The sequence below is a fragment of the Micropterus dolomieu genome, linkage group LG22, assembly GCF_021292245.1.
Source record: "Micropterus dolomieu isolate WLL.071019.BEF.003 ecotype Adirondacks linkage group LG22, ASM2129224v1, whole genome shotgun sequence".
Lineage (NCBI taxonomy): Eukaryota > Metazoa > Chordata > Actinopteri > Centrarchiformes > Centrarchidae > Micropterus > Micropterus dolomieu.
In genome coordinates, this window is record NC_060171.1 from 27,739,101 (window position 1) to 27,751,428 (window position 12,328).

Here is a 12,328-nt window from a genome sequence, read left to right on the forward strand (position 1 = left end):
ATTGAGCTACGGTTGGACCTGACATATTTTAAGAGCACGTGTAGGCTATTTAAAATATCATTTTATCATGTAGTTACTCAGCAGGATTTGTTAAGATATGGAAATTGTTAATGATTGTGATATAATTGAAAACACCATAGGAGGTTAGAATGGCTCCTAATATTGCAGACGGGTGAAGCTTATTAAATGAAGGAAAAAACAATATCCAAACAATTTATATACAGTAGTAAGATAGTCGCTTTCAAACACATCAGATTCAGATTCACTTTATTAGCCATTTGCAGTATAAAACCACATTGGAAAAGAATATGCAAGAAGCTCAAAGTGCAATGTCACCACATAAAAAACATAAAAGACATAACATAAAACAGACAAGCAATTGCCACATAAAACTCTACATGCATCCTATACTACGATCCTATGTCATGTTTCTCTGTATTGGTCTTGAGGTCTTTGTCGAAATCTGCTGGAGATTCGGCGCCACTACAGCGTTTCTCAGATTTCTGTCAGGCATTTTGTGGGTCACCTTACATGACGGCGTTTAGGCTGACGAAGGACCCACAAACGGCGGCTCATCGTTGGCTTGACGGATTTGCAGGGGAATTGTTTGTACAAATAAAACTTTATCCGTCCGAAATCTGAGTCATCTTATCTAAGACGCCGGTAAATATGTTATTATGCAAATCTACATGTTCTCCCTAATCAAATGGATATTATATGCATGTGAAGTGTGAACGGACTTAAGTTACACAGCGAGAAAATAAAGGAGTGCGTCAGGCAAAAGTGGCGCTTTCTATGAATGGGCTCTCCGTCCGTTGAAAAGAAGTAAATGATATAACTGTGTGCACTGTTTTTAATCAACAACAAATGACATGGTGACAAATTGGTAATGTAGCGCGAAGTTACCTTGGATTAGCAAGAAAGGAGCTACAGTAGCAGACAAAGTAACTAATGGGTACTCAAGCTTAGCATAAAGTTCGCCTCGTAGCTAAGCTAACGTTAGCAGTGTTTGTCGGTCATGGGCATAAACAGTAACGTTAACACCACAAGTCTACGTGCCCAGCAAGTAACGTATGTTAACCCTCTACTAACCCTTGATTGCTTTACTGCGAGGAGTTTATTCGTTTTTGGAAGGTAACAATGCTAACTTCCTCAAGAGTGCATACTCTGTTCAGTCTGAGGATCCCTCTTAAATAGTCTTCACAGTTACACACTGGGACCAATTAAAAGACTGTGGGAAAGAAACCGTTCACAGTATTAACAGACATATTACTGTACTTACCTAGCCCTCTTTGTTGTTCATTTTTGTGACAGTTTTGAGCTAGGCTTAGTAATCTGCTTTCGGCCCCCGAAGAACCTTGTGGGGAAGCCACAAAAAAGGAGCCATGTTTCTGTACAACATCACCCTGCAGCGAGCCACGGGCATCACTCATGCCATCCATGGAAACTTCTCAGGTGAGATCGATGCATATCTTCTTTTGCCTTCCTATTTGGCTGTGTTATCATCAGTAGTCACCTTTCTCTTGATCAACAGTAAGAGTAGATTTTAAGACCACCACTTGGGGATTGGATGGTCAGAGCTGGTGTTAGAGCAGGATGTCCATTCATTATAGGGTTGGTGGTATATTACCTGGCTTCTCCTGTCCACATGACATTCATGAGACCTGAATTTCTCCAGATGTGCATATGTGGAAAAATTGTGTTGTTTTGGACAGAATGTATGAATGTAATGCACTCGTTTGTCTGCTTCTTATAAAATGGTGTTTAGTTAATTCTCCTTCTGTCTGTTGGCCTGGTAGCATTCTGTACTTATTCTCTATGCCTGTAATTTCTGTTGTAGTCGTTTACAAATGCATAATTTGTGTTTAGTTTGTTTGTATGCCAAGTTGTGATTATGAGTTTTCATCATGTGATTGCTTTTCTCTGGCTACAGTCATTGGAGAGAACGCAACACCTCTGAATGTGATACCAAAACAAATGTATAGTATCATTTTCTGGTGGATTCAAAACGATTGCATGCAGCCAATATTACTTAAACTTAAGGTCTTGCTGTAATTGAAGTTTGATTTTTGAACTCCAAAAAACTTTCAGAAAATGATATACTCAATTTGGTTGTCCTCCTTTTGATATTTGCTAGATTAAATTGTGATGATTTTAACATAAAATAACATATACAAAGTACAGTAACAAATGCACTAACGATGCTGGGTTTCCAAAACAATTTTATTTCTGTGAAAGGGGAGCAGATTTCGGTGAGAAATCCTGTAGTATATGAGGATTTCAGTTGCCGGGCTTGAACCATAACCACCTTTCTGAGAGCAAACCTACACAGCATTTCTTTTCATTTGAAAACTGACACATGCTGAAAAGTGATGTTTGCATGTTGGTAGGAACCAAGATGCAGGAGATTGTCGTTTCCAGGGGAAAGATCTTGGAATTATTGCGTCCAGATGCCAACACAGGAAAGGTGCACACTCTGCTCACAGTGGAGGTATTTGGCATCGTTAGGTCCCTGATGGCGTTCAGGCTCACCGGAGGAACCAAAGGTACGTAGCCAAGGGTGCATGCATGTGTGTGCGACTACAAACATGGCTTATTATATAGTTAAAGACACTATTCAAAAATGTATTTTTCCCCTTGATGATCGATTTTCATGATATACATGGATTGATGCATGTGCAGTGTTAGCCAATGTTTACACATTCCTCTACTGAAGGGGAAAAGTTTCCCTCTAACCTGACATCTGTGTTTGGGACAGACGTGTTCAGCCACAATTTAATGACCTCACAGAAACGGTGTATAACCTGTGTATGGGGAAAAGGCAGCGTTCTTTGACTCCATGTAAAAGCTTTTTGGTTTTTGTATTTATACATGTTTCATGTGTGTTTGTAGACTACATTGTTGTTGGAAGTGACAGCGGTCGTATTGTCATCCTGGAATATCACCCATCAAAAAACATGTTTGAGAAGATCCACCAGGAAACGTTTGGAAAGAGCGGCTGCCGGCGCATTGTCCCCGGGCAGTTCCTGGCTGTTGACCCAAAAGGCAGAGCTGTTATGATAGGTATAAAGTAATATCAACACGTTAAAATGTTTGTATGAATCATACAGTTGACCCAAAAAGGAAATTTCAGTATCTGTCAGATAGAAGACAGATGAAGTTAAAATGCTTGCAGAACACACAGCATTTTACTGTTATCTCGTGTCCAACACATTTTACATACATAGTTTAGATACCGTTTACTGTATGTGTTGCATTTCAAAACTGCACTGTAAATGAGCAGTGCCGGCCCAATTAAACATTTTAAATGCAGTAGATATAAATATTAATTACAGCTCAGTTGTGTTAGACTTGCTGTATTGCAGTGTACAGGTTTCCCAAAAAAGGAATTCATCAGAATGTATTGATTTGTAATTACAGGCATGTGGACCTCCAAAAAGGGTTGAAGATTAATATTATTTATTCTTTGCAACCCACTTTGATGTTATATACAGTTCCAATCATATTTTTGGCTGTCAGTGTCAGCCTATACAAATAATGGTATTTAATGTAGAATATATCTTTTATATTAGTCTGCATTGGTTTTAGGTAAGTGATCCAAATAAACTGGTAACAGACTGTATAATCAGAGATCTTTGAGCGCAACCTTCAAAATAGTGTATTACTTGTATATTATGTATTCTGTATGCAACAGTTAAAAAGTTAAAGGGCAGTCATGTATATAAAAACTGCAGTAACGTAAGTTAAATGAAATGAAGCCTTTTCTCCCCACCCCGTCTAGGAGCGATAGAGAAACAGAAGCTGGTTTACATTCTGAACAGAGATGCAGCTGCAAGACTGACCATCTCATCTCCGCTGGAAGCCCATAAAGCAAACACACTGGTCTACCATGTAGTTGGAGTCGACGTCGGCTTTGAAAATCCCATGTTTGCCTGCCTTGAAATGGACTACGAGGTAAAGTCGTGAAAACTCAAGTTTTTGCCTTAACATAACTTGTGTTGCAGATGTGATGAGTTTGTCATGTCTCTTCTCTGACTATCACTGGAGAAAGATTTAAAATCTCTGATCTCAGCACATGAGTTTAATTTTGAAGCACCATTGGTAAGAAATATTGAATATCCTGACAATGTAAACATTTTTTTACCCTTTAGTTGTTGGTTAAGTAAGCTATACTGTGCCTGACAATGGACTGATGGAATAAAAAAGACACAACTCCATCCTGTATGTTGCTATTTGCTCTTTCCAGGAAGCTGACAATGACCCGACAGGAGAAGCTGCCGCCAACACGCAACAGACGCTCACCTTTTATGAGCTGGACCTCGGCTTGAATCACGTGGTCCGCAAGTACAGTGAGGCTCTGGAGGAGCATGGAAATTTCCTTATCACTGGTAAGCATGTGGTTGAACATGATGAAACAATAATAATAAAACTGGCATTCAATCAGCTGTCAGTGTTAAATTTAGCCTGAAAGACCTCCTAGAACAGAGGTCACTAATAGGCGGACCGCGGTCCGGATCCGGACCCAGCCGCCATCCTCTCCGGACCGCCGACCTACAGCCGATTTATTATTGAGACTTACTACCTCGTGACGGAGCGTTTCTATTTTAACCCGCGAAGCTTTTCTAGCATTTACTGTACTGGTTTAGAGGACCAGGAAACTCACAGACCAATCGCATGTGCTCCAATCATCTCATGTGACGCTGCTCAGCCAATCAAATCTGTGCATACCGATGCTTGCGAGTCGAGTCCGCGAGATTCACCAGAGACGTTTTGGAAACACACCGGAATTGAGGAGACGAAAGATATGAGATTTCACATGACTTTTTATCAAGAATGTACAGATTTTTACATGTACATTCCTCCCACGGGCAGTTCAAAACCAGAATATCTCATAGATCTCCAATATGCTAGCTGGAGCTCACGTTTCTCACTGAACAACAGAAAGTAGGAAAGTGGTAGCTCTGTAAGAGGAAATGAAAGAGAAGAGGAGGCGTTACAGCTGTTCAGTTGTGTGTTTATTATAAAATTGGTTAAGACTACACTTCATCACTTCAAGCTACACTTTTTATTAAATTTTTTCTAAAAATTAGGAAATTTAATTTAGTTTACTTAAATTTAGAATTTATTATTTGAATAGTTATTATTTATTATCCTTCCAGTTTGATGTGAAAACTGACTGAAATATTATTTGATTTGACAGTCCGTTGTTGACTAAAAACATGTGTTGATACAACTATAGGTTATAGTACTGAATGATAACGCAAGTTCGTCGTTTTGATGTTCCGGACCTTTGCTTCAGGAAATTTTCTCTAACTAGACCTCTTTGAAATCTAATTGAATACCCCTGTCCTAGAATATGCAAGTTTTTAGGATTTGATTTGTTTTTGAGAAGAAACTATGTACATGAATAGCTTATTAGATTATTAATAATACCCACAACAAAGTGTTGTAGATGTGATGAGTTTGTCATGTCTCTTCTCTGACTAACACTGGAGAAAGATTTAACATATCTGATCTCAGCACGGGTTTACTATCACAGTCACACACATTAAAGAGCAAGTTAAAGGAGTAAAGGGAAACCTTGGATTGGAAAACCGAGCCCATCCTGCTTTTGTAGTCCAGCAGTTTTCACTGTAGTCACCGTCCATATAAAGAGAAACATATCCCCTCTGTCTAGTTCCTGGTGGTTCAGATGGGCCCAGTGGTGTTCTGATCTGCTCTGAAAACTACATCACATACAAGAATTTTGGAGACCAGCCTGACATTCGCTGTCCCATCCCACGACGCAGGGTGAGTCCTAAACATAATACACAATGAAAAACAACGCTTTATGCTAAGAGCATGGCATCAACATGTGACAAAAGGATTTAAGCTATAATTTAATGAGTAGGAATGTTGTAGTCCAGTATAATGATTTCAAGTGGAAGGATGTTGTTTTCCTCTTTATTTGGAATCATTGCCCTTGCTTTACCTTTGTTTTTTTAAAATGTGCTTCAGATTTGAGTCACTTTTTTTGTCTCCGCATTTATTTTTGCTCAGCTCTCTTTTCCTCATCTCTCCCATCTTACAGAATGACCTTGATGACCCGGAGCGGGGCATGATATTTGTCTGCTCAGCCACCCACAAGACCAAGTCCATGTTCTTCTTCCTGGCCCAGACTGAGCAGGGAGACATTTTTAAGGTTACCCTGGAAACTGATGAAGAAATGGTAAGCAATGATGAAGGGTGGATAAAATACATTTTACAATGAAACAAATGGCATAGCCAAATCCCTTTTCACTGGGGGTTGCATACTTGAGAGACCACCCACCTCTACTGTAAAACAGAGAAAAGCGACAACAGTCAGTTACCAGTAGTTGATTCATTTTCTGGGGGTGGATTTATCAGCCAAATGTTTCAGCACAAAAATGTATGTTTAAAAGTGGTCTGTGTTTGTTCTCAGGTCACAGAAATCAGGCTGAAATACTTTGACACGATCCCTGTGGCAACAGCCATGTGCGTCCTGAAGACTGGCTTCTTGTTTGTGTCTTCTGAGTTTGGAAACCAGTAAGTCATTTGTCTTACCTTTGACAGAATACCACCATAACCTTTTTGAACCTCTCTTTCTGGGCTTAGAAAACCTTCAGAAGATGACGTTCTACCCTTTTTTTTGTTTCCTTTAGTTACCTTTACCAGATCGCCCATTTGGGTGATGATGACGAGGAGCCTGAGTTCTCTTCTGCAATGCCGCTGGAAGAGGGAGACACCTTCTTCTTCCAACCCCGTCCCCTCAAGAACCTTGTGCTGGTGGACGAACAGGAGAACTTATCACCCATCATGTCCTGTCAGGTCAGTGTGTTTCTGTGCACTATGTCCATACAACTGAACCTCCCAGCTGTATTGCTCTAAAAACAGTGCAATTCCTTGTGGTTCATTGTCTCCTTCTCTTCCTGTTTTTGACAGATTGCTGATTTGGCCAATGAAGATACACCACAGTTGTATGTCGCCTGTGGACGAGGACCGCGGTCTACTTTGAGGGTTCTTAGACATGGATTGGAGGTACATACACACAACAACAACATTGCATGCAGGCAAGAGCATGTACACACACACACACACACACACAGACACTATGTTGGCTGAAAAGTGATGAGTTAGTTCATGTCTCTTCTCTGAATTAAAGCTGAAGATTCTGTAAATCACTCTGATTTCAGCACAAACAAAGAATTTATTTTTATTTTTTATACCATGCTCCACACGATAACTGGTATTGCACTGGTTGGATGCCATTTCTGGTTCTCTATCTGTTGACATTTATAGTCTGATGAATACAGATCCCACCTGTGAGGTTACACACATAATCCTGCAGCAGGGCTTTCAGAGAAGGTGTGTTTTCTCCAGGGTTGTACTCTATCCAAATGCACTTGCATGATAATGATTATAGGTCAGAGTCATTGGACATTTGAGTAATTCTGTATTAGCAAGTTTTGATGTTTCTATGTTGAAAAACAAGTGATTGAAGTTTGAAATGGATTGTATTGCACTTTTAAGACTGTCCTTAACTCCAAACACTTGTTTCTTTGCGCTGCAAACTGCATTGTATATTGGGTGATTCTGAGTTGACCAAAGCTGTGAAGCGTCTGCCTAAATTAGCACTACAACATATAGCGAGTAACGCCATGTTTTCAGAACGTTGGCATCGACTTAATAATGACAGCGGTAGAAGCTTTGAAGCATTTGGGTCAGCCCTAATACTGTGATACCTGTGTATAATCCATATTCTTGTAGTTTGCATGAAGCAGGGAACATCCTTTGCCCTTACAGAGTCATGATAAAATGTTCTTTTCTCTTCCTTCCTTCCGTTTCTATCAGGTTTCAGAGATGGCTGTGTCTGAGCTGCCCGGTAACCCTAACGCTGTGTGGACAGTACGCAGACATGTAGAAGGTAAGAAACTTCCTGTTTGAGACAACCTTTTCCCCAATCAACCAAATTCACAGTGTCAGCTTACAGCCAGTTAAGAGGCTGGGATTTATGGGGAGGACTGGGAATGATAGACTTTCTGACTGTTCACGTTGAGGCTGTCAGAATGAATGAATTTCACTGTGCTGTGTCTACAAACCTTTCAACAGCACCCATAGTTGTTGTTATGTGTGTAGCTCTGTGGATTTACCACTGAATCAACATGGGCTTGTTAACTTTTGGTAAAGTGATTTTCATTTTGTTTATGTTTACATTTGGATTACAGATTGTGCCTTTTAATTAAGGTAATCTGTTTTGAAAATGTTTGGTCTGTTTTCATTATTTAGTCCCTACTTGTTAAGAATTTTACATGCGGACCTCTTTTTGTTTAAGTCTAGCGCCTCCGTTTGGTAAATGGAAGTGAAGGGGCTGGCACCCCGTACATTTAAGATCTTCTGTTCCGATACTCCAGGCCTCTTAGATCGCCAGAACAGTTGTTTTTAACTGTTCCCCCCCAATTGAGGCTAGTGGGGTAAGGGAGATCGTGCCTTTGCAGTGGAAGCTCCAAAGTTTTGGATTAGCATTCTGCTTTTGATTAAATCTTTCCTCCTCCTTTGACACTTTTAAGACAACACTCGTAATGGCCTTTGATCTTTATTTTCATCCTGTCATTTCTATTATGTTTTGCACTCACTTTAATTTGGACAGCACTTTAAACATGCTATATAAATAAACTTGATTTCCAGATGTGTAGACCGATACATTGCTCCACCACAGTTGGCAGAGATTAGACTCAAGTGTACATGTGTAAAAAAACAGGGGAAAACGGCTAGTTTCAGAATGACGTTCATGGCATTGACTGTTTATCTTAAAGCCTTGTATTTAATCAGCGCTGCTTAATTCTCCTGTAGAGGAAATACCTTCTTGTTTGTTTTCTGTCTCGTAAGTAAAGGAAGTGTGTGTTCGGCCTCAACTAAGGCTGCTGCGATCATTTAATTACTCGGAAGCTTCTATAGATTATTTCATCGATTTATCAATGCTTCGTTTAAGAAGTACTTTTGCTTGGCATGATTTCAGTTAAATGCTGAAGTTACTGTTACCTTGTCTGTGGTCTGCTGGCAGAACACCGGGTGCTTTCTGATCAGGTGCCGTCGTGCTGTTGCCGAGGCGACAGTTTTGTTTTACAGTGGACGGAGGGTAACATTACAGAGTTGTTGTTTTATTTTGGCTTGAAAGAATCCCATACTTTGGACACTTTCTTCATCCCTCGCTATTTTCTCTCTCTTCCTCCACTTTGCCAACAGCGCCATCATAATCACGTCGTGTTCACACAGTGTAAGCGCTATGTGTGACAGTAAAAATGTCCGTGCGAAACAGTGTGCTATATAGTTATATGGATTGAACGAAACCTCGACGCAAAGAATTTGTGTTGATGCATTTTAGTAATCGATTTAATCGACGAATCGTTTCAGCCTTAGCATCAACTCACACTGAAGTGTTTCAGCAGCGGAGCCTTTAGCCTGCCCTATGTTGTTGACGTGTCGTTAATTTGTCGTTTTGTGTGCTTCAACTACGGAGAACAGATCTCTGTGTTTCGTTCCGCTCTGTGCAGGCTAAACATCCTACTGATTTTGCTGAGTTGTTCAGATTTTGTTAATTTGTTCAGTTGTCCTTACTTTTTGTGCATCTACCATGGTTAAGTAGGCTACGTAGTTAATTGTTTTTTGTCTGTTTTAACCGTGTTTATTGTTGATATATACGACTAGGAGTCTGCACAGGGTGTTTTAATTTGAAAATTGACTGTTGTTCTGTGTCTGACTTCCTGCTCGGTTCATCTGCTCTGTGCTGCTTGTCGCGGCTTCCATCAAAAATAGACTGGCAGTGAATATCAACTTTAAAAAAATAATACTCGCAAATTGAATAATAATCGCAATATCTGGCTGAAAAATTGCAATTCCATTTTTTCCCCAAACCGTTCAGTCCTAGTTATGTGGAAGCATATTTATTTAATCCTTTCTGTAAAATTGTATAATTACTAGGGTTGTTACGAGACAGCTCACGAGACGAGATGAGACACAATAATGGGTTCACAAGATACAGAGAAGATTTTAACACAATTTTTAAGAAATCTTCAATGCTGAATTATATGAACATTTTGAGCATTCTGTTGAAGTTTTCTGCACCAATTTATGGTATAATTTTTTATTTATATAAAGGGAAGAACTAAAGGTGGAAGTTCAAAATATAAAAATATAACAGAATAAAATGCAGGCAATCTGTATTGCTTTCAAATGTTTCTCCTTTAGATCATATACAATATAATCTCTGCTGAGTCAGCACAGCAGTGCTTTGTTTGATTGTGGCACCTTTTCACCTCAGTGACAAATTAATTAATTTTATTTCAGTTATAAACTCTTGTACTTTAATAGCTCCTGTGTTTCAGCAGGTTTTCTGTTCATGTTAAAAACTTACTGCACATTCAAAATCTCTCCCAGTGTTTTCTGACCTATCAAGAAAAAATATGTAATATTTTTAAAAGAACCTCATTATTTAATGACTGCTGAAGTGAATACTTGAAAACCCTTCTGATCAGACTGAAATCTCAACACAAATCCTCCGCAGCTCCGATTAAAGTGCAGCTCACAGTCCCACTCACAGCAAGCTTGAGCTTCCCTTTTTAGATGTTTATATTAAAAAAATCTACCAGTTGGTAAACCTAATAATTACGAAGCATTTCATTTGCTCAATGAATATAGAAAAAACATTGCAGCCAGGGACTTAAGGGTTTTTTTGTAACTCAAACTAAGGCAAAAAAGGAACCCCAAACATGAGCTACTGAGCTTTAATGTATTTAGGGTTGCAGCTAACGATGATTTTAGTACTCGAAGCTTTTGCAGATTATTTCATCGATGCATCATTTAAGAAGTACTTTTGCTTGCGGCATAGCAAAAGAAAAGATTACTAAAAAGCATAGATGCAAATTCTTTGCAATTGATTTTAATCGATGAATCGTTTCAGCCCTAAATGTCACCCAACGTTAGGTGTGTATTCCAAGCCTTTAATGTTGTGAATTATACTTTTAATAGCACAACTCAGTCAGCATTGTTTTTCTAATCAGTGCTTATTTTTCTTTGTTGGACTCTTCTCCTTTTGTTGCTAGATGAGTTTGATGCCTACATCATTGTATCATTCGTGAACGCCACCCTGGTCCTGTCCATCGGGGAGACTGTAGAGGAAGTGACAGATTCTGGATTTCTGGGCACAACACCTACTCTCTCCTGCTCACTGCTTGGAGAAGATGCCCTGGTGCAGGTGGGGGAAATGTACCTTTAACACCTTCATTCATACCTGGGAATATACTAGACAAGTACCTAAAAATTGTATTAAATAAGACCGTTGCATACCAGCAGTCTTGACCATCATTATTGTTGTGAAAATTATATTCCTGGTGAGAGGTTGAGCAAATAATTGAGTTACAATGAACCGTTGTCTTTGAAGAATTTATTTAACAAAAGAGAATAAACGAAGAAGTACCACAACAAAATCAGCTGGACCAGAGGTTCTGTCTTCTAAGACAGTCACTAACGTCTGGCCCAGAGCAAAGGGCTGCATGATCATTTACACAGTCTGAGCATCTATGTTTTGGAGAACAAAAGATCCTTGACTGATCCCAGTCAAGGAAGGAGAAGAACAGCTAGTGAGGAAAACAATCAGCAACCCCACATCACTGACCTAAACCCCACACATGTGGATAGACTGGAATAACAAGAACAACAATAAAAAGGGAACAGGTTAAAGATTTAAAACAATATATAAGACATAATAAAGGAGAAAAATAGCACTCTTATAAGTACTTGCATAAAGGATTATAAGTAAAGAATAAAACAATTTTCTGCCCTTACAATTATTACATGTTTTACACAAATTACTATCAGATCTTTGGCCTTAATTATCTTCAGGAGATGTTTAAACGTATGATGCTGTTTACCCCTCTGTATCTGTGACAGATAACTAAAGTAGATATTATGTTGGAATAAGAAAATAGGAAATGCAAAATAATATTAACAATTAAACCAAACTGCTTCTCCGTACAGGTGTACCCAGATGGCATCCGCCACATTCGAGCAGACAAGCGTGTGAATGAGTGGAAGACTCCTGGCAAAAAAACCATCGTCCGCTGCGCTGTGAACCAGCGACAGGTTGTTATTGCGCTGACTGGAGGGGAGCTGGTCTACTTTGAGATGGACCCGGTAAGAAAATAGATGTTTTTGCGTGTATGTTTGTGCGCACTTGCATATATCAGATCTGCTTATTGAAATGAAATATTTCCTCAGGAAATGTGTCTCTTCTTGACAAAAAGTAAAATTTTAGCATCGGTTTAATCCATAT

At 39.3% G+C, this 12,328-nt stretch overlaps 1 protein-coding gene across 1 annotated transcript; it reads left to right on the forward strand.

Moving 5' to 3' along the window:
* Window positions 1-922: 922 nt before the first annotated feature.
* Window positions 923-12,189, forward strand: LOC123962113 (splicing factor 3B subunit 3; the record flags this gene model as incomplete). Its single annotated transcript, XM_046038033.1, is given in 14 exon segments — window positions 923-1,134; window positions 1,315-1,455; window positions 2,391-2,546; window positions 2,893-3,063; window positions 3,782-3,954; window positions 4,247-4,388; window positions 5,678-5,790; window positions 6,071-6,208; window positions 6,443-6,546; window positions 6,663-6,828; window positions 6,943-7,038; window positions 7,852-7,924; window positions 11,100-11,251; window positions 12,034-12,189. Coding segments are annotated over 13 exon segments (1,710 nt in total), but the record flags the coding sequence as incomplete, so codon positions are not given.
* Window positions 12,190-12,328: the final 139 nt, after the last annotated feature.